The 27,029-nt window shown below is 60.0% G+C and overlaps 1 protein-coding gene across 21 annotated transcripts in view; it reads left to right on the top strand.

The window, feature by feature from the left end:
* The window catches only part of EXD3 (exonuclease 3'-5' domain containing 3), an 81,110-nt gene that overhangs the window by 25,184 nt on the left and 28,897 nt on the right, over positions 1-27,029 (top strand). For 18 of the 21 annotated variants that reach the window (XM_049114914.1, XM_049114916.1, XM_049114915.1 and 15 more), the window contains 15 exons: positions 3,098-3,162; positions 8,252-8,425; positions 8,694-8,861; positions 14,360-14,413; positions 15,397-15,536; positions 18,485-18,585; positions 21,650-21,723; positions 21,826-21,864; positions 23,711-23,877; positions 24,228-24,351; positions 24,799-25,009; positions 25,104-25,213; positions 25,652-25,814; positions 25,890-26,056; positions 26,509-26,667. In XM_049114914.1, the coding sequence (XP_048970871.1) occupies positions 3,098-3,162; positions 8,252-8,425; positions 8,694-8,861; positions 14,360-14,413; positions 15,397-15,536; positions 18,485-18,585; positions 21,650-21,723; positions 21,826-21,864; positions 23,711-23,877; positions 24,228-24,351; positions 24,799-25,009; positions 25,104-25,213; positions 25,652-25,814; positions 25,890-26,056; positions 26,509-26,667 (1,916 nt within the window). The remainder of the gene's footprint in view (positions 1-3,097; positions 3,163-8,251; positions 8,426-8,693; positions 8,862-14,359; positions 14,414-15,396; positions 15,537-18,484; positions 18,586-21,649; positions 21,724-21,825; positions 21,865-23,710; positions 23,878-24,227; positions 24,352-24,798; positions 25,010-25,103; positions 25,214-25,651; positions 25,815-25,889; positions 26,057-26,508; positions 26,668-27,029) is intronic. The other 3 variants (XM_049114917.1, XM_049114918.1, XM_049114919.1) reach the window with 3 other exon arrangements.

Below are 27,029 nucleotides of genomic sequence, written 5' to 3' on the forward strand. Positions count from 1 at the left end.
TTCACTGTGACTTCGGGCAGATTGTTAGGTGCATGGACACACACACACCACCTGACCACCTGTGGGACAGGTGACAACCCCTTTTCTTGTGTGGGGAGGGCCTTCCTGCATTATTGGGTCTCTTAATCTTTTTATCAGTGTTTATTTTTTTAAAAGATTTTATTTATTTATTCATGAGAAACACACACACAGAGAGAGAGAGAGAGGCAGAGACACAGGCAGAGGGAGAAGCAGGCTCCATGCAGGGAGCCTGATGTCGGACTAAATCCCAGGACTCCAGGATCACGCCCTGAACGGAAGGCAGACACTCAACCACTGAGCCACCCGGGGATCCCCTTTATATCAGTGTTTTATGGTTTTGTGGGTTTTTTTGCATGAATTTCTTTTATTAGATTTATCCAACAAAATTTGAATTTGGGGAGCATCTGGGGGCTCAGTTGGCTGAGTGTCTGTGTTTGGCTCGGGTCATGGTCCCGAGGTCATGGGATCAAGTCCCATGTCAGGGCCCCCTGCTTAGTGGGGAGTCTGCTTTTCCTTTTCCCTCCCCCTCTGCCACTCCCCCTGCTTGTGCACACGCTCTTTCTTTCTCTCGGTCTCTCGGATGAATCAATAAAATCTTTTAAAAAAAGATATTAGTTTTTTTGTGCTATTCTGTTTTTAATGTTTATTTGTTGGTTGCTGGCCCTGTGTGGGGTGGTGTCCACTCTAGAACAAGCCTGATGTGTAATCCTCACGCCTTCTCTCTATTCATTGATCTTTAGTGAAAGTGTAGGGGAGGTGTAGAGGGGGAGAATCTCAAGCAGGCTCTGCACTGAGCATGGAACCCAACCTGGGGCTGGATGTCACAACCTGAGACCATGATCTGAGTTGAAATCAAAGAGGGCAGCCCCGGTGGTGCAGCGGTTTGGCGCCACCTGCAGCCCGGGGTGTGGTCCTGGAGACCCTGGATCGAGTGCTACGTCGGGCTCCCTGCACGGAGCCTGCTTCTCCCTCTGCCTGTGTCTCTGCCTCTCTCTCTGTGTGTGTCTATGAATAAATAAATAAACTCTTAAAAATTAAAAAAAAAAAAGAAATCAAGAGTCAGACACTCAACTGACTGAGCCCCCTGGGCACCCCTAATACCTCCTCTTTTGATTCTTCACAACTTTGCAAAAAATTATGTTTTGAGTGGCAATGTTTTTATTTTCTTGTTTTGATTTCTAAAGACTTATTTTTTTCTAGAGCAGTTTTAGGTTTTATAGCAGAATCTGGGAGGTACAGCGATTTCTCACATCCAACACACATGGCCTCTTGCATGGCACATCCTCACGAAGCCCTGCTGGCATGCGGGCACCCAGAGCCCCCCCTTGGATGTCGGGGCTGTGTCGGGGTGCCCTCTGGACTGGGGCAGGGTGGGCATGTGTCCACTGGGGCAGCCCCACTCAGACAGCTCACAGCCTCCATAGCGGTGCCTCTTCCAAGACGTCTCGGGGCCAGGGCCTTGCCGCCTGTGCCTGTGCTGACAGCTTCCTCCTCTCCGTGCCTTCTCCAGGCCTGACCACTCGTCTCTCCTTAGCGCCAAGTCATGTATCATGTACAGGCAGACCGGAGTGAGGAAGGCTCCAGATGTCAGCCTTGCCTGTTCCTTCCCACTGCCTGTGCCCCAGCCCTGGGAATGCTTTCAGCTAAGCACGTTTCCTACAAACATCTTCCTTTCTGGCCAATGAGGTCGCCTCTATTCCTAATTTGCAGACTTTTTCTTAAACCACCAACAGAAATTACTTGCGTGAAGTGCTTGTTCTGCATCTCCCGCAAGGCACATGTGGTTTCCCTTTGTTCCATCCATGAATGCCGCTGAGGCCCCGGCTGCCCTGGGATGCATCCAGTGTGTCGCTCACTTGCCCCTGCTGCACATGGAGTCTCACCCTGGCGGTCCATGTCTTTCCCAGCTAGGTCCAGCTGTCCCCACCTATCTGGCTACATCTGGTCTCCTGCCTGAGCCCCGTGGGCCCCAATGCTTGGTGGATAGGCAGGTGAAGCCCCTGGGCCCCTAAGCCCCCAGATGTGACCCAGGGCACCTGTTGGGGACCTCCCCTCCCCCAGCTCGTGGGCCCATCCAGGCCCTACTCTGCTGTCTACTGTGTGAGGGTCACGGCTGGGGTCCTGAGGGAGACCTGAGTGCCAGGGCTTGTCCACATCCCCGGAGCTGCACACACAGCAGGCTCTGTCTACTCCCGGCTCACCTGGCAGCCCCACCGGGCCTGCTCTGTAACATCCCGGGGGCAGCAGGACCTACTGGACGAGGAGGGGTTCCTGCAGTCCTGGGGCCTGTGTGGTGGGCCAGGGAAGCTGGAACAGGCCAAGCAGGGTGGCCCTGCCCTGAGGGGCTGGGGCAGGGGGCTGGAGGGGGTGGGGCAGGCCCTCCTGAGACAGCCAGGGGGCGCTGGTGGCTGTGGGTGATTGAGGCTGCTCTCCTTCCCAAGGTGGACAGGGCAGTAGCCGCCTCCCCGGCCAGCCCCGCCCTCCCTGGCATTGACCTTGCACCCACTGTAAGGGCACAGCCCCTTGTCCTTGTCCAGCAGAAGGGGTGTCCCAGCGGGGTCCCCACCCCAGCCCTCAGTCCCACGGTGGGCTGGGGACGTGGGCAAGTGAGAGACAGCCTGGGGTGTGGCTGGGGAGGCTCCAGGGTGTAGCCAGCCTGTGTGGGGGCAGCAAGGGCTGGAGGCCAGACTAGGTGGGCGGTGGATGGGAGGCCATGAGTGACATGGAGAGTGGGGGTGCTGTGGCCCACCAGGCATGCCCTGACGGTCAGTGCTGCGACCTTGGCCCTGCTGTCTGATGCCCCTTTCCTGGCCATGCAGTGTGGCCACTCCAAGGCCCACGGCCCAGCACCCCTGAAACATGAGGCTTGGCTTCCCCCATACTGTGGGCAGCAGCACTTCGCAGCAAGCACTGCGGGACAGGCAGGCCCCAGGTCCCAGGGAAGGGGCAGCAGGCAGCTCTGGCCAGAGAGGCACAAGAGTCCACAGGCAGTGGGTGTCATGTATGCAGAGCCCCCGGGCATTGGTCAAGGTGGGGGATGGGGGGTCCTGCATAGACCTTGTCTTGTCCCCCACAGGCCAGGACCCGTTTCCGTTCCTGCAGGCCCTGCAGAAACTGTGGTCCACGCGGGAGCTGCAGCAGGTGAGTGAGCGCACGGAGCGCGGGCACCTCTGCTGGCCTCAGTGGGCCACCCTCTCTGAAAATTCCGGTAGACACGTGGGGGTGGGAGCCCTGGGCCAACACCCACTGGACACTTGGGCCGAGAGCAGGAGGGAAGGGCCTGCAACTGCCACTCAGCATCTGCATGGCACAGGGGCCCCGGGATCTCACAGGCCTTCTCATGGCTCCCGTCCAGCGACTACTGATCTGGCCATCCCACTGGGGATGCATGTGGCCCTGGCAGGGGGCTGCATGCTCTCCCACAGCCACTCGGTGGTCCCGCCGCGGCCTGTGCCTGGAGGGCGGCTTTGGCCCTGGGGATAGCAGAAGTACCCCTGACCCTGGATGCCCTGCCCTGCCCTCGGCTCCCTGAAGCAGAAGAACAAAGTTGCCCTGGCTCCAGGGTGGGTACGTAGCAGTCACCACTGTGAGGGCCAGAGGGCTGAGGCCCGTGTCTCCTGTCCTGCCTCCCACTCCTGGTTGAGGGTGGGCAGTTCATCCAGGGTAGGAAGGGCTGCAGGCTGGTGGAGGAGTGGTGCCCCGAGCTGGGGACGTTGAGGACGCTCCTGCCAGGCCCACGGCTTGCTTCGCAGCAAAGGGGGAGAGGGGGACCAGCACCTGGCCTGTGGGTCAGCCACACTTGTGTGTGTCAGGGGACAGGCCTGGGCTCTGTGGTGGTGGTCAGCACCCTGGACTGATGCATCCAGGCTCTGAGCCACCCCGTCCAGCCATCGGCTAGAGAAATACAGTCTTTGCAGAAACCAAAAGCTCTTTAAATTCTATATCCCGTGGCCTTGGGTTAATGCTGAGGCAACGTGACTGTGTTATTTGGGGAACTGGCCTCACAGGTAGCCCCACTCAAGCTGCCCTGCACGCCCGGGTTGCGCCTCGCCTGGTGAGTGCCTGGGGCATCTGTCTGTCTGTCCTGCGTCAAAGGGAACTAACTCAGGGCTGCGTTGAACACCTCCCTTCTATTCATTCCTGGGGCAGCTGGATGATGGTAGGAGTCCTCGTCCCCAGAGAGTCTGGAGGAGCCCACAGACTGTCCTGCGTGGGTGCTCGAGGTCCGGGGCTGTGGCACCGTCTATGGGGCACTTCCTGCTTCTTCCTTTCCCAGGGAATATCACCGCAGTGGTGTGGCTGCCAGCCTGAGGTGCTTCCCACCTCTCCAGAACCCAAATGGGGCCAGCCCATCTTCTATGGCTGCCTCTCCTCTCTGACAGGTGCCACCACTGCTGCCATGGGCCTCATGTGCAGTCTCCTCTTCCCCAGGTACTTACGGCCCTGACGGGCTACATTCCCTCCAGCTCAGGGCTCCCTCTTCATTAAGGCATCTCTAATGCCGGCCGTTCCTCACTTCCAAGCCCACACAGGAAGGAGCACATACTCTCATTTTCAGTGCCAGAGAGGCCTGTGTGTGGCAGGTCTTGCCCGTGAGCGTGCCGGGCAGTCATGGTCCCCACCTGGCGGCTCCCGGGGAGCCTAGAGAAACACGTGCTATCTTCACTGGATTCACCCACCAGAACTGGTCCGGGGCCCAGTGAGTGAGCTCATCTCTGGAGATGCCCCAGTGGCCCAGAGGCAGACGGCGGAGGGCCACCAGGGACCACGGGGCGGAGGGACCAGTGTGACAGTAGTGGCGTCCTGAGGGCTGGCCGAGCTTGGAGAAGTTCCAGGGTCCTGGGAGAACAGGGCAGGAAAGCTGGAAGCTGGATCCTAAGAGGAAGGAAATGGGATGGTGGGGGGCTGTGGTTCCTCCTTAAAGATGCAGCAGGAGTGGCAGGTTTGGATGCTGGTGTGAGCGGCCAGGATGCAGGCTGCAGGTGGAGTCCGTGGCTGGTGTAGAGTGGGGCCTGGGCCCGAGGACAGATGTCCACAGAGCCCCCCTGGGTGGTGACGGGAGGAGAGACAATTGGCACAGGAAGGGGAGTGTGGAAAGGCCTGTGCCCCCTACAGCGGGGCCCAGGACACCAGACCCCTGGGAGCTTGTTTGAAACGTCAAGTCCCAGCCAACCTGTGGCCCTCCTAAGGCAGAACCAGGGTGTTGGAGTAGGTCTTGTGGGGGCTCTGGCTCCGCTCAAGCCCGAGGAACCTGTGGGGTCAAGATGGGGCAGGCAGCACCTTCACCTCTGCAGTGCAAGCTGGCGAGGGGCAGCCAGAAGGCAGGAGGGAGGGACAGGGCAGTGGCCACAGTCCCAGAGCCAGGGTTCCAGGGGTTGTAAGCATAGACATGGGGCCACCAGGCATAGGCCAGAGCAACACAGAGGGGCCGCGGACTGGACTTCCACCTTCCAGAATGAGGGATGGCCGGTGGGCTCGGGACCTCGCATGTGAGGTACACCTGGCGGCTGCAGGGGTCTGGGGGCTGCAGGTGGGGCCCAGCCATCCCTTGGGGCCCCTGTGTTCCTCCCTTAATTTTCACTTCTCCACAGTTTCAGGCACATTTATTGTCTTCTTTCATTCCCAAACCCGCATCCCCCTGCCCTGTCCCTGGAGCTCTCCCTGCCTGCTGCCCAGCAGCCCTAGTGACTGTCCCCTGTGCTCTGTGGGTCCTCCTGAGCTCATCTTAGCAAAGCTCTCTCCCACTGGAAGTGTGCCGGCCGGGCAGTGACAGCGTGACAGGGGTTCCTGCCCGCCAGCCTCCCCTGGGGCAGCGTCGCCAGGACCATGTGTGTGACGTGTCAGCCCGTGTGCCCCGTGCACCCCGTGGAGGGAGCTGCCTATGGCCCCACCTCCATGTGGCCACCCTGGGACCTTGGGCCTCCTTCCTCGCAGACCCCTCGCCTCTGCTGGGTGTTTGTACAGGGAGACTTGCCAAGTCTCCTGTTCACCCTAATGCTGCAGGAGAAAGTCTGTGTTTCACTTTCAGTAAGCTGCCAGATGGCTCAAGCACGGTGGTTTCAAAATTACACTGGAACTAAGTAGACATTTGCCCTGAATGTCTGGGAAGCATCGTCTGCATGGTGGATGCAGGGGCCGTGGCCCATGTTTCGGAGCTGCCCCTGCAGCCCTGCCTGCAGCCCAGAGCTCTGTGGGTGGGCCCCGTGGCCTGGGGGCACTGGTGCTGTCTGAGCACAGCAGAGGCATTTGTGTCGGAAGAGGCGCGCACAAGCAGGATGCAGGTGACTTGGAGCTCCAGACCCAAGAATGGCTCTCCTGAGGAGAGTTCCAGCCCAGCCTGGCTCCCGGATGCTCTCCGGGCGGAGACATGGGAAGGGCCGTGTGGCCAACAGCCTCCCTGGTGACTTCCCTCCATGGTCGCTTAGTCACTAGCAGTGGGGGAGCCTGTGACCCCGGCTGGGTCAGCAGAACCCTGGGGAGGTCACTGGGGCTGCTGAAGGCTTCCTCTCTCCAGGGAAGATGCCACAGTGAGCAAGGACATGCCCTCAGTAGTGACAGCCATAAGCAAGGCCCGCAGATGCCCTGTAGGGTCTTGGCTCCTTCTGGGATGCACCTACCTTCGCCCTGGGGATGATGAGCATCATTACCACGGGGCCCCAGGAACAGTGAGCGTCACCTCCATGGTATCACTCCAAGCCCCAGACCCCCTTTGCTCTGGGCACCTCGACTGTGTCTGGTGTGTCAGGACAAGTCCCGTGCACTCTGCATTCACGGAGGGTGACCATCCAGCGTCCTGGGCCCCTGGAAGCAGATAGCCATCAGGCCGCGTGCTGGTCCCCTTAAGCTGTCCTCTGGAGCCTTCTCGTGGGTGGGGACATGGCCAGCATCTTGCCACCGTACAGCAATAGGCAGTGACCATCTCAGAAGGGCCTGCCCATTTGCTCCCCTTCTGCTGACCACCACAGAAGCTCCCACCATGAAGGGCAGCTGGACAACCCAACAGAAGGAGCTGGCCCACAGCTGACCATGGAGGGGTTCTGGGGGGTTCCAGGGGCCATCCCACTGGGAAGGGGTCTGTGTGACCTCCTAGGGCCCCTTGGGCATCCTTCATCTACACCTGGCTGCCCATCACCCTGTCGTAGGAAGGATGGTGGCTTTTCTGGAAAAGCCTTCAATTTTTGTGGCCCCTGGTCAGTGAGCATTGGGCCCAGAGCTGGAGGGCCTCCTGGGGCAGGATTCTTCCTTCCAGCCTCCTGCCCTGGATCGTGGCAGGCTGTACACCCTCCACCTGGCTGGTGGACACTCTCCAGGGAAGAAAGGAGATGGGTGTTGACCTGAGCTCACCTTCCAAGTGGAAGAGCTGGCTGGCCAGTAACTGGGAGCCACAGGTCCCACCCACACAGCCACCCCACTCTGCTCTGTGAGCCTCTCAGAGTCACTTTTCGGGGCGCCGAGGGGGTACTGGACCTGTATGTGTTGGGACCAAAGTCCAGAGAGTGCCTTTCTCTATCTGTCCTTCCAGGAGCAAGAAGGCAGTGGTCAGCCTTGGGGGTCTTTTTTCACATGTTCCTGGAAGGCATGGGCAGCTGGTGGAGATGGGGGACAGTGGCCCCTAGGGTGGCCTCGGGTGTCAGGGTACCTGCCCTGAGTAATGGACACCTAGAGAAGCCTGCGGCTGCAAGCAGGCCCTGGACTTGCAGGGTGCCCCAGGGATCTCATGGCTGATAGGCCAGGGCGCAGCCAGCCGGCCATGCACCGGGGTGGCCCTGGGATGACACCCATTTGCCCAAGTGGAATGTGTTTCTTCTGTCAGTGTTCACGTGTTTCCAAATCTTCTGCAAGACGTGGAAAAGCACACCAAAGGCATTTTTTGGTATGGGTTTTTTCCTTCTCTTATCTGTTTCCTGTCGCTTGCCAACACGTCACTGAGTCTGAAGGCAGGTGCGGGTCCTGGACATCACACAGGTAGTGGGAGTGAGGCAGAATGACTGGAGCCCCTCAGACAGTGCTCACCCTCAGTCTGCGTGGGGACCCAGCCCCTGTCTTCACGGGACCATTAGTGGGACCCAGGGCCACAGCAGTCAGACCAGGCCAGAGACCCGAGAGGGGAGGATGACCTGACTCACCCCAGGTCCCTCTGAGCCAATCACACCCTGGACCACGCAGGTCAGGGAGGCTGTGCCAGGAGGCCTGGAGCCTGACAGAGCAGCTAGTGTCTGTGTCTCCACAGCTCCGGGAGGAGGCCTGGCGGGGCTTTGATGCCCTGGACGATCCGCGGACGGGACTCCTAGCCATGCTGGAGAGCAGCCGGGGCTGGCAGCAGAAGGGCCCCTCCCTGGAGTCCTGGCTTACCTGTCAGCTGCAGCACTGGCTGCAGGCACAGCCACTCCCAGGGCCAGCCCAGGTGAGCCCTGCCCACAGCCCCACAAGCCACAGCCATCTGGCCTCTGTAGCCAGCTGAGTTCGTTCACCCTTGGTGGGTGTGGTGCCTTAAGACTGCCTGGGCTTCCGGGTCTGTGGGCTTGACCCTCCATCTCCCCACCTGGGCCCCTCCCCTCTCGGCCCTGCCTGCCTAGAGTGTGCACCGTAGGCACAAGGTGGCCAGTGCAGGATTCCTCATAAGGCCTGCCCCAGCACTGTGACCCCAGTTGAGGCTGCTGTCTGCCCCCCAGTGCAGCTTGAAGCTGAAGCAGCTGCAGGCCCATGCACTCAGGGTCCTTGCTGAGAGCCCCCCTGTGCTGGTGGAACCACTGGTGAGCATCTTCCAGCTGCAGGATGCAGACCAGAGCCCCCTGCTGACTCATGTCCACCAGCTCCACCGGGAGGGCAAGTTCAAAGAAGTGAGTGTGACCCCCATGTGGGTCGTGGGTCGTGGGTCAGGGCTCGGGGGAAGGGCTCAGGGGCATGCCTTCTGATCCTGGGGCCACCGGCCAGGTCTGCATGTGTCAGGCAGCAGGCACAAACCGGGCCGAGGAGGCTCACAGGGTCCACCCTGGAAGTGTCCTCTCTGTCCCTCCACTATGGGGGCTGCATGAGGGGGCTTCAGGTCTGATGCAGAGGCTTCAGGGACCAGCCACCCCCAGAACCCAGCTCAGGCCTGTGCCCGACATTGGGGTCCTAGGAGACACTCATACTCACCAAGCTGAATAGGCCTGGGAGCAGCCCCTCATACTGGCACGTATGAGGTGGCACGGCACCTGGGGTCCTCTGTCTTGAGGTGCCCACTGGGTCCTCAAACATGCTCAGCGGTCCAAGGATCCTCTGGCTCTGCCCGGAAGCCCTATGGCAGAGCCACTTACCTGAGATGCTGCTGTCCAGTCTCATTTGTCAACTCCCAGAAACAGTTGTGGGGGTTAAGAGGATCAGCAGGGTGGGAGTCCCTGTACCCACACTTGCCACCCCTTGGGCCTAGGTCAGACTGCGGGATCTCCCACACCCTCCCGGCCCAGAGCTTCCCAGGCCAGGGGAGCTTTGACCCAGGAGCACCTGCATGACCCTGTGGGGTTGGAGGCCTTCTCCCTCCACTCGGCTTCTTGCTGACCTGGCCTGGGGGCGAGCAGTCCGGTTCTCTCTGGGCCCAGCTGCTGGCTGAAGACAGTACCCTCCCATTGTGTCCTTGCTGGGGGGACCCTGCAGTCACACCCACACCAGGCCTGGGGACTGGCCACTTTGCTTCTGTCCCAACAGCAAGAACAGTGCCCTGAGATCCCTGAATGCTATGCCTGCCACCTCCCTGGACCCATCCAGTGGCCCTGCCCTCACTTGGGGTGGCCTATCTCCTACTATTCGATGGTTCAGTTGGACCAGTCTGACCAGTGGTGGTGCCCCCTGAGGGTCCATTGGCTCCCTGCCGTGCAGGCTGGGCCAGACCCCTATCCTACCTTACCAGTGATCCCCAGGACTAGCCCCTCCGCCTAATGCTCATGTGTCTTTGCAGGAGCTCAGTGTGGGGCACAGGTTACTGGTCATGACAGCAGAGAGTCCTCTAGTGCATGCAATGCTTTTGAACGTAGGGCCTGGTGGGGACAGGTCATTTGGCTCCCTTGTCCTGGGGAGGCCTGGGTCTGAAAGAGCAAGTGTGGAAGCATGGGTAATTACCAGTCTCTGGGTAAGAGCTCGTGGGGCCCTGAGGGTCTCGGTGGGTTCGTTGAGTCTCCTCTGTGAGCAGTACCAGCTCTCACTTAAGTCCAGAATTTTCTGAGAGAAGATGGAGGCTGACCAGGAGCCCTGGGAGTGGCTCGGGTGTACATGAGGCAGAAGGGAAGAGGAGTCTGCAGTGAGTAGGGAGGGGACTCCATGCGGGGCGTCTCTGAGCTGTTGCTGTAGGCACAGGGGTCCCCGCGGCATCTCTGTGCCCTGAGGGGGAGGATCACCGCAGGGAGGCAAGCGCTGGAGAAGTTCTGGGGCGCCCAGCTCAGGGGTGCATTCCCACCGAGTCAGAGCTCCTATGTTCTGGGGTATCCAGAGGCTCACCTCCACCCATGGCCTCATCGGGCCCAAAATCAAACCTAATTTGTGGACAGTGCTGCTTCTGGACATACTTCCTGCGCCTGTGCTGGCTCAGGGCTTGGCAGGCACCAGGGCAGGACCCCAGGCCCACCCCATGGGGGTTGGGATGGGGGCTTCTTCCCTGGGAGGCCAGTCCCAGCCAGGGGGCTATTTGCAAGGTAGGCCTCACCTGGACTGCCAGACCCCAATCCTTGGAAATGAGGGCCGTGTGTTGGTGGCTGTCCTGCCCCAGCCTGGGCTCTTGTCTCGAGACTGGTGAAGGGCGCTGAGAAACCAAGATGACCACGCCGGGGACAATGTGGCTGGGGCTCTGCTCCTGTGGCGCAAGGCCATTCTCCGCAGGCTGAATGGGCGGCTGGGCTTGCAAGAATGCGGGAGGCAGAAGGCAGGCTAGTGTTTCGGCGTCTTATGTTACACCCGAGCCTTTCAAAGAGTGTCTAGGGCCGGCTGAATGCACCTCCCTCACGCTCCAAGGCAGGAATCCCAACACAAAGGGGGCTCTTGTCCCGCACAGGCCCCTTCTGCGAAGAAAAGCCATTGTCCCCAAGCGGGGCCGCCCGGCAGGCGGTGCATGCTCCAGTGGCCACCGCCGCGCCCGGCGAAAGGGGCCGCATTCAGGCCTGTCCGCTCGGATTAGCAGGGACTCACGACTTAATGTGCGCCGATATTTCATGTCGAGGGCGGCGGCTGGCTCCAGGCGGGATGAATGCCTGCTTTTGTCTACTGAGTTATTTTATTTACATTTTTTAAACAGCTTATCAAGGTAAAAAGATAGCTTTGCTTGGGGGGGAGGAAAGAAAGGCCCTTGGCTCCAGGCCCAAGCCAAGCTGTGGAGGTGGGAGGTAGGCCCATCCCAGGTCTGAGGCTACTGAGTCTGGGCTCGGCTGCCTGGGCACCTGCCCAGCCCTCCTGCCCAACGGAGTGGGCAGCCTGGGGGTCCATGTACACTCTTCCCACGGTGGCAACCCTGGCCCCTCCGGGTTTTCTTATTTTCCCCAAAGGCAGCAGCTCTGGCACCTGTCAGGCCAGAGGTGTCTACAGCCCTGCTCTGACCCAGATGCTGGGCAGTGCAGTGTCTCTTCTCAGTGGCCGCCATGCAGAGGCCAGGAAGGCCTGGGAGGTGCCAAGGAGGCCCAGTCCTCCGAAATTGCCTTTTGTGGGATCTGAGCCCCTCCCACCTTCCCTGGATCAGCAGGTGATCTTCCTACACCTGCTGGGTCTCTTGTGTGACAGCGCAGTGGGCAGTGGGCAGCTTGGTCTGCTGTCCCCTCAGCAGGAGCTCAGACAGAAAAGTGATCAGAGATGGATTGTAAGCCAGGCCTGATGACAATGAGAGAACTACCCGGAGTGCCCCCAAGTCCCAAAGATAGAAGCCAGGCAAAGCAAGGGGCTTCCTGGAGGAGGGGGTTCTGCGTCAGCCATCTCCCCAGGTCACTGTCCACTCCCTAAGGAACCGGGGCACCCATCCCGTCCTCCAGGTGCAGAGCCCTTCCCACCTCATCCCAGGGCTGCATCCAGCTCTGGGTGTACCAGCCGCACACTGCGGCATCCACACAGTATGAAGGAGGGGGTACCCTGAGTGCTGGGAGAGCTCCGGATGAAAAGCCACTGCTCTGGAAGAAGCGGGGAGAGGACACAGGCCACGGGCCCTGCTGAGCGCTCTGACTCCTTACAACAATGATTACGTGGGCAGGTGGGGTGTGCACAAGTGAGGTCTGAGCTGTCCACCTGCGGTGGGTACTGGTGGGTGCTGGTGGGCACCACTGCTGACTAGGGCCCTGACGACAGGGCAACAGATGAGGGGCTGGGGTGGGCACAGCAGGGCCCTCCTGACCTCGCTGGCGCCTTGGGGGAATCCCTGCTGGCAGAGGGCAGAGATCCTCAGGACGTGGTGAGTGGTTGCCGGCTGCCCTCTGTGGTGAAGCCGTTCCTGCTGCTGTGATCGCCCTGGGCCCACCCTGGCCCCCTCCACCCCGACCACCATTCCGGACTACCCTACACCCCAAGCCTGAGGCCTCACTCCAGGATTCAGAGGGGTTGTTGGATGGCTGGGGGTCAAAGATCCCCCCACCCCACTGAGGGCTGGGACCTAGAGCACAGATGGACTCTTGTCCTTAGGGGACCCAAGGCGGAGGACCCCAGCAGAGGGAGTGAGGGGGCGGGCAGCCCAGCACCCCAGGTCACCTCTGCCACCTCCTACCCCTTGTGGCTTCCCCTGCTTCACCTCTCCCAGGGTCACTGGCCCACAGCCTGGTCTGAGGGTGGGAGCGTTCCAAGCCCCCAGCTCTGCCTCCCACCCCCCTCCTGACCGAGCCCAGCTGCAGGTGTTGACCCTGGAGGAGCCAAGAAGCTGAAGGGGGCAGGACAGGTGCAGGTTTCTGATCTTGGTGTGCGGGGCCAGCAGGGTGCGGTGCTAGCCTTCCTGAGGGCGCTGGGTGCTCCCTTAGTGCCTCACGGGTTCTCCCATCCAGAACCGATAATACCCCCCAGGCCCCCACTCCCCCGCACCTGGACCCCACCCACAGCCCTGGCCCCTCCCACAGCCCTGGGCCCCTCCTCCAGACCTGGCCCTTCCCACAGCCCTGGCCCCTCCCCTCCCCTGCACCACCACCACCCCCGCACCTGGACCCCTCCCACAGCCCTGGCCCCTCCCCTACACCCCCCACGCCACCACTGCACCTGGACCCCTCCCACAGCCCTGGTCCCTCCCCTCCCCCCAACCCCCCACCCCGTTCAGGGCCCCGCGGGGCTGGCGGCGGGCGAGCCCTGGACAGCAGCCAGGCTGCGGAGGCGCCGGGTCAGCGCCTCAAGGGAAAGGCCCCTGGCCCTGCGCCCCCACCCCGCGCGATCCGAGGCCGGAGCCGGAGCGGGCCTTTCCCAGGCCGCTATTTTGGTCCTTTGTGTGAGCTGCGTGGGGCGGGGCGCCCGGCTGCTCCGCCGGTTATTTTTGCTCATAATAGGAGCGCGATGTATGGAAATTATTAATAGTAGCCCGGTCCGCGGTACGTGCGGACGCTCAGGGCCCCGGGCGCGCTCTGCGCCGGGTCGGAGGAGGGGTCCCTGTGGCCGTGAGTGGGGCCCCGGGGTCAGGGCCTTCTGCGGGGCCCACTTCCCTAGTCCTGGGACCTCTGCCCTCCCCTTCTCACCAGGAAGCTTGGGGTACAGAGCCTCCCTGTCTTTGGTCCCCAGGGGCAGCTTCCTGTGTCCCCCCAGCACCCACAGACCACAGCACATCCTGCTCCAGCCTCCCCTCCCCCGGGCCAGCCCACCTTCCCGACAGGCAGTATTCGGCTGGTCTTTCTGGGCTGTCCACTGGGTGTGCCCTGTGGAAAGTGCTCAGGGGCCCCCAGGGTGCCCAGAGGCAGGGCTCACCAGCCCTGGCCCCTGGCTGTGAGCACCATGACTGGCCATGCTGCATTTGCAGGGGGAGGGCAGCTCTGGGAGGTAGTGGGCAGAGTACAGTGGGCCAGCGTCTGGGAGGGAGGGGTGTGACAGAGCTCCTGCCTCTTGTCTGCCGGTCCCTCTTGGTCCTCTGTCCACTCATCAGCAACCCCTGGCCAGAGCCACCTGGGCCCAGCACCTGCCCCATGCCCCATCTAGGCCACCCCCTAGCCTGGCAGGGCCCACCTGGCTGGGTTGTTCCCACCTGCTCCATGTCAGGTGGAGTCTCGTTCACGTGAGGTGGGGGACTTGTCTGCCAAGAGGCTTCTGGATTCCAGGCCCTTGGATCTGAACAAACCCTGTCCTGTGCCCACAGTGGCTGGGAGGCATGGAAGGGTGGGAGCCCCCAACCAGGCCCATTGTCACCTGCTCCGTTTGTGGTTGTCAGGCTGCTCTGCTGGGCATGAAGCTGAAGCTACAGCCAGGACTTGATGTTGAAAAGGTGAGCATCTTTCTCATGCAAAGTGTGGAGATTCCCACTTGGATAGACCCTAGGTCTCCAGAAACATGGTTTTGTTGGGGGACATTCTCCTACCTGTGAGCCCTGGCCTTTGCTCCTCATGGAGGGGTCGGGGGTCTCAGGGTGCTGAGGGCCAAGGTCACTTGTGGGGGCAAGAGGGTGGTCACTGGCCTTAGGGGTAACATGCACAGAAGGCTGTGGCCATAGGGACTCTCAGGAGTGGACTTCTCCTGAGGTCCCATCCTGGCAGATGGGTCCCTGTTCAGTCTGGGTTCCAGGCAGCCTGACCTATGTGGTCACATGGAGCGGGAAGGAGGTGAGGAGGGGTCTACTGTTGGGACCCCTGGGAGGGGGCTTTGATGAGGCCCGGCCCTTACAGTAGAAATGGCCAGAGTGTCCCAAGGCCGTGCTACCACCAGAGGCTTCCTCGGAGCTTCCTGGAGGCTTGGGCAGCTCAGGGCCCTTGTGGGCATGTGCCAGGTACCATGCGCAGGTTTGTCTGTGCCAGCAAGGAGGCATTTCTGGGCCATCGGGGATACTGCTCATGGTTAGTGTCCTTCCTGCCTCCCACCACAGCTCAATGAAGACAAGGGGACAGCTGATCTTCCCCAGGATCCCCCTGGCCTCTTGGGGCCTCCAGTCCTTTGTAGTGCAGATAGAATGAGCACAGAGCCCAGGACCAGGCCAGAGAGCCATGGGGCCTGCGTGTGTCTGTGCCCATGTGCACTCGGCACAGCGTGGGCTGGGATGAGGGCACCATGCCCTGGGAGCCACTTGGGAGTCACGGATGTCTGAGCCTCTGCACCCCCAGGGAGGCAGGTCACCTGAATAGGTCTCTGGTCCTCACAGTTCTGATGCTCTGGCCACTCCCTCCTCTGGGTAGGAGGTGAGTCTGGGGTCCTGGCTGGAGGGTGGAGGCACCAGGCACCTGCAAGGCTGTGACCCCAGGATGTGCTCCGTCATAGATGAGCATCCCGCTGCTTCTCCAGGACAAGGTGAACCTTGTGGAGCGTTACGTAGCTGGCTTCCCGGACCTGCAGAGGAGGCTGCTGGCCCTCCTGGACTCCTGGTGCCAGCCTGACTTTGACATCAGAGTTGTTGCCAGGTGAGCGCATGGAGGCCCAGGGGTGGCATCAGGCACACAGGAAAGCCCTGTGCATGCCCCGTGCGCGCACACATACACACACATCGGCAAGCTCAGCCAGAGAGGGGCCTGCTTCTGGAGCCCAGAGGCCACACAGGGCTGGAACCAGATGAGAGACCGGTAACCCTCTTAGATGAACAAAAATAATTCTCCATGTTGCATGAACCATTTCTTACCCAGTTTTGGGAGTCACGGTGCCTGTCCATTACTCCTTCCTTCATCCCATCACCTTGTGACCCTCACTTGTGCACGCCTGGAGCCCTTGTGGGTTCCTTTCAACTACGTCCATATATGACACAAGGATGTCACCTGCGTGTGGGGCACAGGGATGGCCATGTGTCTGGGGTGGCCACAGTGTGAAGTAGCGCTTGGAGGTCTGTGGAGGTGCCCTGAGCCACCCAGCCCTGGGACCATCCCTCTTGAGATTCAGCCTGGCTTTGGGCCCACGCCCCCGGAGCTATGGACAAGTCACTTTCCCTTTCTGGGTTTATTTCCTCATTCCTAAAATAGGACTGATTTTGCCTGCATTCAAGGGCTGTGACTTAACGTGCTGTGAAGCAGACAGAGCACGTGTGGCACCACGCCAGGACGTCTAGTGTGGGGTCATTGCTGTTACTCCATATGTGGAAAGGGACAAGAGTGGCACCTGGCTGGCTCCATTGGCGTGGCATGAGGGTGTTGATCTCCGGGTCTTGGGTTTGAACCCCACATTGGGTGTGGAGATTGCTCAAAGATATTTTTTTAAATGAGAAGACAAGGTTGGAGCAGAAGAAAATATCTGAAAAAGACACAATGGCTTCCTTCATAATAGCTAAAATGGAAACGTTAGCAGGGATGTGGAGCCCCTGCTGGTGGGGTCTGCTGTGGCTTGGCCACTCAAGTATGCTCTTTGGCACCTTTGGCCACAGCTAGACCTGTGCTAGGACCGCCTCAGCAAATCCCTGCTGGAGAAGCCCACGACACACAGGTGCATGGTCTGTGAAGAGACCTGTGTATGCTCATGGGCCCAAAGCCCCGGGCAGATCCACATGTCTGTCAATAGCAGAGCAGACAAGGAACCTGTCTGCAGCCACAGCTGGGCCTCGCATGGTGGGCCGCACACAGTGGGATGTGCACAGTACACACGAAGCATAGAGGAACTCCACACACTCAGTGTTGTACGAGATGGTCCAGACCTGAGGGTCCAGACTCCATGATCCCTTTTGTGGGAAGTTCAGCACCTAGTGCACAGTCTCTGCAGGAACCAGCCAGAGCAAGGCCGAGGGGCAAGGCAGGGGCTGAGCATCCCAGGTGAGCTGTGGGTAGTGGGTCCTCAGGCACACCTATGATCCCCGCTCCTTGCTGTGTGTCAGTTATACCTCAACACACTAGGCTTTAAAAAGTTTACCTGTTTCTGGCAGGTAAACATGAGTACATGTTATTGCCCCTTTGCTTTAAAACGAAGAAAACACTAAGATACTGAGAGGTGCAGGGACAGCAGGTGGTCAGGCAGTAGCACTTGGCAGGCTGAGAAGCTGAGCCCATGGCCGCGAGGAGCACATGAGGTCTCACACCTCCATGCTGGGAGGGAGGGCTGGGGGACCCAGACTCCATGCTGGTCAGACAGAGCTGGGGACCCCAGGCTGTTGTGTCTGGGCACAGCTGAGAACAGGGGTGAGGCTCTGTGCAGTGTCAAGTAAGCTTTCAGAACCCAGAACAGAACTCTTGTCAATAAAAAATACGACCAAGGGATGCCTGGATGGCTCAGTGGTTGAGCGTCTGCCTTCCACTCAGGTCATGATCCCGGGATCCTAGAATTGAGTCCTGCATCAGGCTCCCTATAGGAAGCCTGCTTCTCCCTCTGCCTGTGTCTCTGCCTCTCTGTTTCTCATGAATAAATAAAGTCTTTAAAAAGATAAAAAAAAAAAATACAACCACAAAGCAAAAATGTCAGTCAAGATTTGGAGGACAAATTTGAAGATGTCTTCCCAAAAGTACAAAACTGATGAACAGAATGAAAATCAGAGAGAAAAAAGAAAAAGAAAATCAGAAATGATTAAAAGAAAAATTAGAGATACTGTCAAGAAGGCCTAACATCTAAATAATGGGAACCCCAGGAAAAAAAATAAGGAGGGGCTCACCCCCCAGGTGCCCAGGACAGAGGACAGGGAGCCAGGCCTAGCAGGTGGTGCTGGGCAGCCGGAGTGGGTGAGACCTACACTGCAGACCCTGGGCGAGCAGACACCGGATGGGGTTCCCGGAGCACCACCTGCCCCCAGCTGAGGGAGAGCTCTTTCAACTACAACGTATCCACTCAACTGAACCCCCCACTAGCATGGAGCTGACTACTGACCTCGGGTGGGCGCCATGTCCAGCTACTTCTGCAGGTGTGCTGTGCGCAGCCAGCAGGGTGAGGAGGCCCCACCTCCTCATGCACTCATGAAGGGGCTGGCCAGGTCCTCCCTCAGGTCTAGAAACTGAGGAGGTGATAAAAACAGACAAATATTACCCCAAAGAGAACGGGAGCGTGGCCTGCGCTGACTGTGTTGGCCTGCTCACCAGACTGTCACAGGCATGGTGTGTCCTGACTTGGGTGGATTGCAGACGCCAGGTAGGGGGTGACAGCCAAATGCCTCCCATGGTGAGACGTCCCTGTGAAACACCTGAAACCGAACAACCAAGAGATCACGTGCGAGTATGTTACTTGGAAACACAGAGGCAGATACTAGACGGGACAAAATTGACATGCAGGTGTCTGGAGCAGGTGAGACAGTAACGTACCGTGCTTCCTGTGGGTGGTTCTCGTGGAATCACCTGCATCTTGACCTCTGTGTGTGCATGTGTGACCCTGACAGAAATACAAGTCATAAATGTATTCATTTTAAAAAGAAAGTCATTGCCAGCCCAGAGACGTGTCTGTGTCCCTGCAGGCAGCACCCGCAGGTGATGTCCCCGAGGTTGGAGAGGCTGAGTCCCAGAGCGCTGAGTCAGCAGGTCCTGAGTCTGCTAGAACGGCATGGCCTGGACCCAGGTGAGTGGGACCCGCAGGCCCAGCGCCTGCCCACCACGGGCCCTGGACCAACTGAGATGCTGGCCCCCTGCCCTGCCCTGCCCTGCCCTGCCCTCCCGTGTCCCAGCTTTGCTGGAATGATGGCCATGTGTGTTCCCTGGTCATTGGTGCTGCATTTGGCCATGGCGTGTGCCTGTTGGCTGTCAGGATGTCTTCTTCAGAAAATGTCTAATCAGTTCCTGTGCCTGTTTTAAAATCAGGTTATTTGGGGGTTTTTTGCTCTTGTTGCAGGAGTTCCTTGTCCCTTCTGAATGCTCACCTTTCATCAGATAGGTGCTGGGCGAATGTTTCCCCCCATGCCCTATGTCACCTGTCAGTCTTGCCACGCAGAAGCTGATTCGTAGTTGATGGGATGCCACTTGTTCATCCTGGCTTACGTTTGTCTGCTTTGGCTTTTTAGCTTTTGGTCCCCCCGCCCCTTCCGCCCAGCAGGCTAAACATGAAGCCCTCTTTCCTCTTAAAATATTCCCCAAGTTTCAATAGATGTTATTTCCATTATGGTGCAGCTTTAGATGTTTTCAAGTTTCTGTTGTGGTTTTCTTTGCTGATGGGCTCATTAGAAATGTATTTCTTAGTTTCCAAACTGTGTGACTTCTAGTCATGTTTCTGGTGGGGGCTCCTAATCTCACTGTGATCAGAGACCATGCTGTGTGATGTCAGTCTTTTGGGTCAAGATGTGTGCTTAGGAAGAAATCTTAACTTCTTGTCTCTGAAAGGAATCTCTCTCTCTCTCTTTTTTCCCCCCACTTTGACTATTTTTAGGGTCATCTCTTTGTCTCTGATGTTCTGTGGTCTCACTGTGAGGAGACTCATTACAGGTTTTCTTTGTATTTATTTTGCTTGGTGTGTGTTAGGCTGTTTGAACCTGTGGACTGCTGTCTTCACTTGGTTCTGGAAGATCGGCAGGCATGATCTCCTTAAGTATTGTTTCTCCCACTTTGCTGCCCTGCTGTCCGACCCCTGAGTGCGTGTTCACCCTCTCCCCACACCATCCATGAGCCATAGCTATCCCATGGCTTCCTTGTCAGGTGCTTTCCCGCCTCACTGAGCCTCTCCTTGTCTGTGTCCACCAAACCACAAGACACAGCCCTCATTTGCATTTCGATTGTTGGATCTAGCTCCAGAAGTTGTAATGTGGTTCTTCTTCACTATTCTTCACTTCTGCTATTTCACCTTATATGGCTTCATGATGCTTGAACGCATTTCTGATTTTGTCTTTTTCTCTGGGTGTGTTGGTCACGGTTGTTTTATGGTCTATATCCACATTTCACCACCATCTCTGGTCGTGACTGGTTTCTCTGTGTCACTTGGAGGTTTAAGTGTCGTCATGTTTGCTTCTGCCGCTCTAGAGAAATTATGTAGCTTCTCTGGCCCTTGGATGAGGCGCCTCCTCCATAAAGGAGAGCACTCTTGGGGGCTTTTGCAAAGATAGGAGCACATCACCAAGAGGTTTTGATTTGTGATTTTCAGCAGCCCCCATGGTGGCAAGTGGTGCACACATGGGAGAAGCAGGAAGGTATGTGGGTGCCCGCAAGCTGGTGGTGCACATTGGTCAGGGCATCTAGGAACAAGGAGCTGCAGGCTGTACTGACAGTGGCTGGGGTCCCCACCTGACACATATGGGCCGAGTCCAGGAGACTGGCCAACTGGTGGGACTCCTGAGGCACCGGGAAAGCCACTGTGGGAAGGAGCCACCTTGAGCTGCAGAGTAAAACCAACAGTGGAGTTTAGGTGCAGAAGGTCCAAGGAGGGTCCCGGCACCAAAGACCTCTGGGGGTGCCAGGGTCCGAGGCACTGGGAGGAGGTCTGGAGTGTGGGCCACCTGCCCCTGCACGTGGGAAGCTGGAGCACTGTGTTGAGCACCAAGTAGGGAACACCCCCCCCAGGGACCCCTGTCCCTGGCACAGGGGCACCTGGGGTCACCTGTGTGCCTGTCCTAGGCACCGGTGTTCTAACACAGATGAGTCAGCAGGATACGGTTTGGATTGTTTGAATTCTGTGGCATTTTCAGGTGGTGAGCATGTATCAGGTGGTTGGGCTTGGCTTCCTATGCCTCTAGCCTTAAGGCTCTGTGCTCAGGTCTGGACCAGCAGCCAGGCTGCAACTGAGTCCTGTGTGTGGATGTGACACTGTATCGCCAAGGCACTCTGACAAGTATCCCCCCAGCCAAGTGATGCTTCAGATCCTTTAAGTTTCTGAAAGGTCTGAGGGTGAATGGCTCCTGCAGGAATGCGTTAGCTACTCTATGCCCTGCCTGGGGAGTGCCCATAGCTCCTTTCCTCGTTTGTTCCCCCCCTTCCTCAGGCTTTGTCCACTTCACCCTGCAATGTTGTCCCAGACCCCTGAGTGGCCTCCTGCGGTCTGGAACCCTCAGGTCCTCAGCAAGAAGGAGGAGGGAGAGCCCCCCATCACCAGTCTGAAGAGTAACTGGCCTTCCTTTGCAAGCCCCAACCTCTGGGCAGCATTGACCTCCAGGGTGGCTGGACAGCGACCCAGCCACAAGGCTGCTCCCCGGTGCTGGGTGTGGGGTGCTAGCAGGACAGCCACACTGTGAGAGGGTCCTGGCCAGGTCCTTGGAAGACCAGGCCCCCAACTGTCCTGTGGTCAGCATGCCATCCACCCTGCCAGGCTTCCAGGACAGCTGGCCTTAGGAGGGAGGGGCAGTAGCCAGATGGCTGGATGGCTGGCCAGGTGGATGGATGGCTGCCCTTCCTGGGAGTGAGGCTAACGGGTAAGCATCACTTTGTAAACAAACAAGCAAGACGGCTCTTCCTGATGGGCTCACCTTTCAGGGGGAGAAATGCAGAAATGAGACACCTCTGAAGGGTCCTACCCAGGGAGAAGCTGGAGCGGCACCTGGAGAGACAGCACACTGTCCCTTGTCCCCTGTACAGAGGTGGGGGCTCCAGGAGACCCCTGAAGAGGCTTGAGGCGGGGAGGGCAGGCCGCCTGTGGGGAGACCATGGGTTGGAGCCCACTGACCCTGCTCCCAGCCCTGACCCCAAGTCCTGCCTTTTCTCAACAGCACTGTGCCCCAACGTTGTCACCCAGCGGCGTCTGGCCACTCTGCGCTACCTGTGCTATAAGCGGCTTGTGGAGGTGGGTATGCCAGGCTGTGGCAGGTGGGGGGCTCCGAGTGAGGTGCTCTCCGGCTCCTGGGGCTATCACTAGGAAAGGTCACCTTGGTGCTCACTTTTGCAGGGAAGCATGTCCCAGGAGAACTGGACTGACCATGTGCAGGTGAGTCTGTCCATGCCCACCGTGCCCCTGGGGCTTCCCGGGCACAAGCTGGGGGTGCAGACCCGGGGGAGGGCCTGGGGGACAGGCGGCCCTAAGACAGTGTGTGTGCACATGGACCACGTCTGCAGGCCCAGGCAGCTTTCACATCGGCCCGCGGCTGGCTCCACTCCTCTGATGTCCCTGGGAGGTTGCAGAGCAGGCAGTATAGATAGAAGGCTTCTCCCCTCCCAGCATAGATGCCGCACCTTGACCAGGACTCAGACACAGACCTTGGGTCTGCCCACCCCTCTTGGAGGGTGCAAGAGGCAGATGCTGAGGGACTGGGCTTCGTGTGAGGACCCCCAGGTGAGGCAGGGCCAGAGTGGCCAGGGATCCTGGACGCTCCGTTAGTGTACAGAGCCCCCCAGTGGTGGGGGAGGCGCACTTTGTTGGAGGTTCCACGGTGTTCACTGAGGGAATATTCTAGACCATCTTTGAACACTGTCCTTGCCCGTACCTCTGGGCCCCCGGAGGCCTGGCGAGAGGTGAGCCCGGGCCCCTAGAAGGAGGCAGCCGCCCCTTGGGGTGATGCAGGGACCTAGACAGGGTTGGACTGCACAGCCACACCTGGGTTCTGGGGGCCGCAGAACCCAGCAGGACAGCAGCCTGGATGGGACCATCTAGGAGCTTCTGTCCCTCAGGCCAGGCTGGAGGTGGGGCTCATCATGGACACCGCGCTGCCTCTGGCCCTGGGTGGAGAGCTTCGGAAGAAGGGGGCTGCACAGGATCCCAAGTGTAACATGCCTCAGAGCCATGGGCCAGTTAGTGGGGCAGGGGCCTGTCCCTTCTGGATGAATAGTCTGGTGGCTGGTGTCCTGAGTGGCATCCAGCCGGGGGCAGCACTGAGCTGCCCCCCCCCTCCGGGAGTGATGGGTGTGTGAGGTGAGTGGTGAGTCACCAGAGAGGAACGTGGACCCCCGGGGAAGGCCCGGAAGGCTGGTCCCCCCTGGGTGCCAAGGCTGAGGCAGCCGGAAGGGCAGCGGACATCCTGAAGAATGTGGAGGGGTTTCCACATATTGTCGTCCACGTGGGAACCCGCAGCCTGCGGGAAGCGGATGGCCTGAGGCTACTTGGGGGACAGAATCCCTGGGAGGGGGCCCTGCCTGGACCCGGCAGGGGCTCCTCAGAGCACATGGAGGCCCCTGGGGTCAGAAATCCGGAGGACAAGAGTCTCAGAGTCCCGGGGAGGGTGGGGTCCTGGCCCCCCACCCGACTCACCGCAGCCTCTGACCCTATGGGCTCAAGGACTCAGCCAAGATGGGGACCCTCCTTTGGAGCCCTACTGGTACAGGTGGCTGGGCCTGGACATGGGTGGGATGCCTGTGGGCCACATGGGTTCCACTCCTCCTGCGTCCACCCTGTGGACTGGGGATGCAGGACGGTCCCATGGCCCCACCTTCCCCTGAGCATGTTGGCAGCCCAAGGGTGGGGGTGAGTGGCCTGAGGTGTGAACAGCCTCAGGTCAGGAGCAGGCCCTACCCTTCAAGGGTGGAGAAGGAGCAGGGCCAGGCACCGTTCTAGAAAGACAGTACCAGTCTCAGGTCTGGGGACAGGACCAGAGAGGGCCTGGGACTTGGACATGGGGAGCCTGGGGCCAGGCAGTCAGGCGGCTGTGGACATAGGACCCTCCAGCCCCACCACGCGCAGGGCCCTTGTACGACAGCTTGGTCAGCACAGAGCTCCATTGTGGGGGCTTCTGCGGCCCTCCTTCAGAGAGCAGCCTCCGCCAGAGGTCTAGGGGCTATCAGGACTGTCGCAGCCCCTCGGGGCAGAGCCAAGCAGTCCAGCGCACCCATCTGTCCCCCAGTGCCTGGTTGGGCAGGACGAGTGGCTGCAGGAGGAGCTGCTTCGGCTGCTGGCCTCTCCCGACAACAAGGCCGCAGCTGCCCAGTGTGCCCTGGACCTCTCACTGCCCGAGGAGCGGCTGTCGGCCCCTGTGGCTACAGAGCTCCGCCGGCTCAAGCTCCAGGAGCGGTGAGCATCCCAGCTCATGAGGCTGGCGAGGGGAAAGCGCACGCCCCCCACCCCTTGGGAAGGGCCCATGAGTCATGGATGTCAGCAGTCAGGGAAGAAGGGGACATATGTTCCTGCTCCTGGGACACAGACATTACAGAGCCCAGGAGGCAGGTGCCCCTCCTGACCAGAGCCCACAGCCAGGCCCAGCACCTGGCCCAAGACACCCACAGTCTGCAGTCGGGGAAGGGGAGCATGAAAGCGGGATCCCGAGGACCCAGAGCTGCCCTGCCCCACTGAGGTCTGCTCTGGGCCTGGCCTGGCCAGGAAGCAGGGGGCGGGTGGTGGTGCCACAGCCTCTCTCCTTCCAGGAGGGCCGAGGCACCTCTGGAAGACAGAAGGGATGGTTACTACCAGCCGCCCATCAGCAGGGAGGACATCCACTTCCTGGCCTCTTGGGAGGACTTGGCCCGGCATGAGGCGGAGCTCCTGCAGGTTCGTGGCTGGCTCCAGGGACTTTGTCCACACCAGGCCCCACCAGGCCTGGACGTCCACCGTGCCCCCCCCCCCCTCCAGACACCCATGCAGAGCAGGGCACGCATACCAGCCCACTCTGAAGGCCCAGCTGCAAGTATCGGGTGCCTGCCCCGGGCACTTGGCAGCGGCCCCCCACCTGTAACATCTCCACACCTGCCTGTGCCAGGGTTGGGCTCTTGGCCTGAGGGTGCAGGTGCTCTGACTCCTTCCGTGTGGAACGAGGGGCAACCAGGGCACAGGCCCAGCCCCGGTCATGAAGGATCCCACAGGGCTGGTCAAGCCTTCCCAACTGAGATTCCCTCGCCTCAGCTTCATCCTTGAGGTCGGGGGGCAGGCTGGCCGTGCCTTCGGCCACAGCCCCGCAGCCCCAGGTGGGCCTCACCTGTTCACACCAGCTCTCTACAGCCTGGCCAGGTGGTCGGTGTGGACCTGGAGTGGCGACCCTCGTTTGGCACAGGGGGCCGGCCCCAGGCATCAATCATGCAGGTGGCGGTGGGGGGCCGTGTGTTCCTGCTGGACCTGCCTCTGCTCTCACAGCCAACAGGAGGCCAGGCGTCTCAGGCCTTCTGTAGGCTGGTGTCCCAGCTCCTCTCTGATCCCTCCATCACGAAGCTAGGTAAGCAAAGCCCTCGCCCGCCAGTGGGAGGGTGCTGGGGCAAGGCCAGGGCCCTGTCCTCAGGTGTCCATCCCACTGACGGCCTTCCCTGCAGGTTATGGGATGGCAGGGGACCTTCGGAGCCTGGGTGCTTCCTGCCCCACCCTGGCTCATGTGGAGAAGCAGCTGCGGGGCGGCCTAGACCTGCTGCAGGTGCATAGGCAGGTCAGTGGACAGGGATGGGGACCAGGACGGGGTTCTTCACCACAGGCTGGTAGGCGTCTGTGGGTCAAGACATGATCGTGGCCTGAAAGCACCTTTGCATCGGCCACCAGTCACCAGGCTCCGTGGGAGGGAGTGTCACCATGTGTCCCCATGCTTTCCCCAGAACCAGCCCTGCTTTGGATCCCTCTTAGTTCTCAGCACGTAGTTTTGGGGGCTCAGATGGTAACCCCAGAGCTGTGGACAGGTCACCGTGGCCACAAGGCCCCCCTGTACTGCCTGCCCAGGCTGTCTGTGCCCCTTTTTCCGTGCACAGGTTACCAGGAAGGGTCAAGGGCCTTCCCCAGGACAGGGCCACCATGTGAGACAGTGACGGTGTGAATGATGGCCATCCATTCTCCAAGGCAGGCCTCTCACCCTCGAGGGCTTCTGTCTTGGCAGATGCGAATAGCAGACATGCCAGCTCTAGGTAGGGGTGAGGCCAGGGGTCTGCGAGGCCTCAGCCTCCTGGTGCAGCAGGTGCTGGGCCGGCCCCTGGACAAGGCACAGCAGCTCTCCAACTGGGATCGGCGCCCGCTGAGTGAGGAGCAGCTGGTTTATGCAGGTGTGCATGCCCTCCCTTCCCCCACACCCCATGCCCCATACTCTGGGGGCTGAGGCTGACCCATGCCAACCCCAGCTGCTGATGCCTACTGCCTGCTGGAGGTGTACCAGACTCTGTGCAGAGAACCTGCCAGCTTCTCCCTGTCTGAAGACCTGGCCAAAAGCCTGAGGCCAGGACACAGCGAGAGGTCAGGGCCCCAGGAGCTGCCCCGCCTGCAGGTGGCCCCAGCCTTGGCCTGGCAGGTGAGCGAAGCCCCTCAGGGTCCCTTTGCTCCCAATTTCAGGGAGGGTCACTGTCCTTAAAACAAGGGCCTTACAAGGGGAGGGCTGTGCTGAGGCAGGCCAGCAGCTTACAAGGGGGCCCAGGTCCCTGCCTGGAGAGAAGGGAGGCAGGGCAGCGGTCAGTGTCCTGGAGGACAAGCCCGACACGGCCCTGTCCCCACACCAGGTCTCACATGCTCCCACCCAGGTCCAGGGCAGAGTGTGGCACAAACTGTGTGGCTCCCGAGCCCCCCGCCCCCAGGAAACATGTGGAGGCCGTACTGGGGGCCCATTTCGTTCATCTGCATAGAGAACATACCACTCAAGATTCTTTTCAAAGTTTAAAAAAAAAAGAAAGGGCTGAGCACTGGGCACTCAGGGATGGGGCGGGGGGGGGGGGGGGGCGTGGACTGCTGAACCAAGCCACCTTGCAGGAGCCTGCAGCCAAAGAGGACATGGCCCCAGGAGTCCCAGCCAGGGCCTTCCGTGTGGTGTGCGACAACATGCTGCAGGGACTAGCCCGGAGCCTGCGCTGTCTGGGCGTGGACGTGCTGGCACTGGGCACCGATGATGACCACCGCAGGGCGGCAGAGGTGAGCGTGCCGGGTCTGTGCCCCCCACCCCCACCAGGGCTCAGGGCTCTTCTGTCTTCCTGTCCTGGGGGCAGGAGCTGCGTCTGCAGCTGCAGGGTGGGCCCGGGACACCCCTGGGTGTCTGCCAGCTGTGACCCTCCCGGCTCTTTGGGGGTGTGCCTGCCCCCACCCCCAGCCTCTGTCCTGCGGCCACTGGGGACACTGCACAGAAGGCCAGAGCCAACTTGTGGGGACTCCCGGCTCCAGGGCCATGGAGAAAATCTGGGCAGGGGGTTGGGGGAGTCCCAGGACTCAGGGGTTTGAATGTAAATGGAAAACTCTTTCACGGGTTTGTGGCAACAGAACTCACATGCAGCTCACAT

The sequence above is a fragment of the Canis lupus genome, chromosome 9, assembly GCF_003254725.2.
Source record: "Canis lupus dingo isolate Sandy chromosome 9, ASM325472v2, whole genome shotgun sequence".
Classification (NCBI taxonomy): domain Eukaryota; kingdom Metazoa; phylum Chordata; class Mammalia; order Carnivora; family Canidae; genus Canis; species Canis lupus.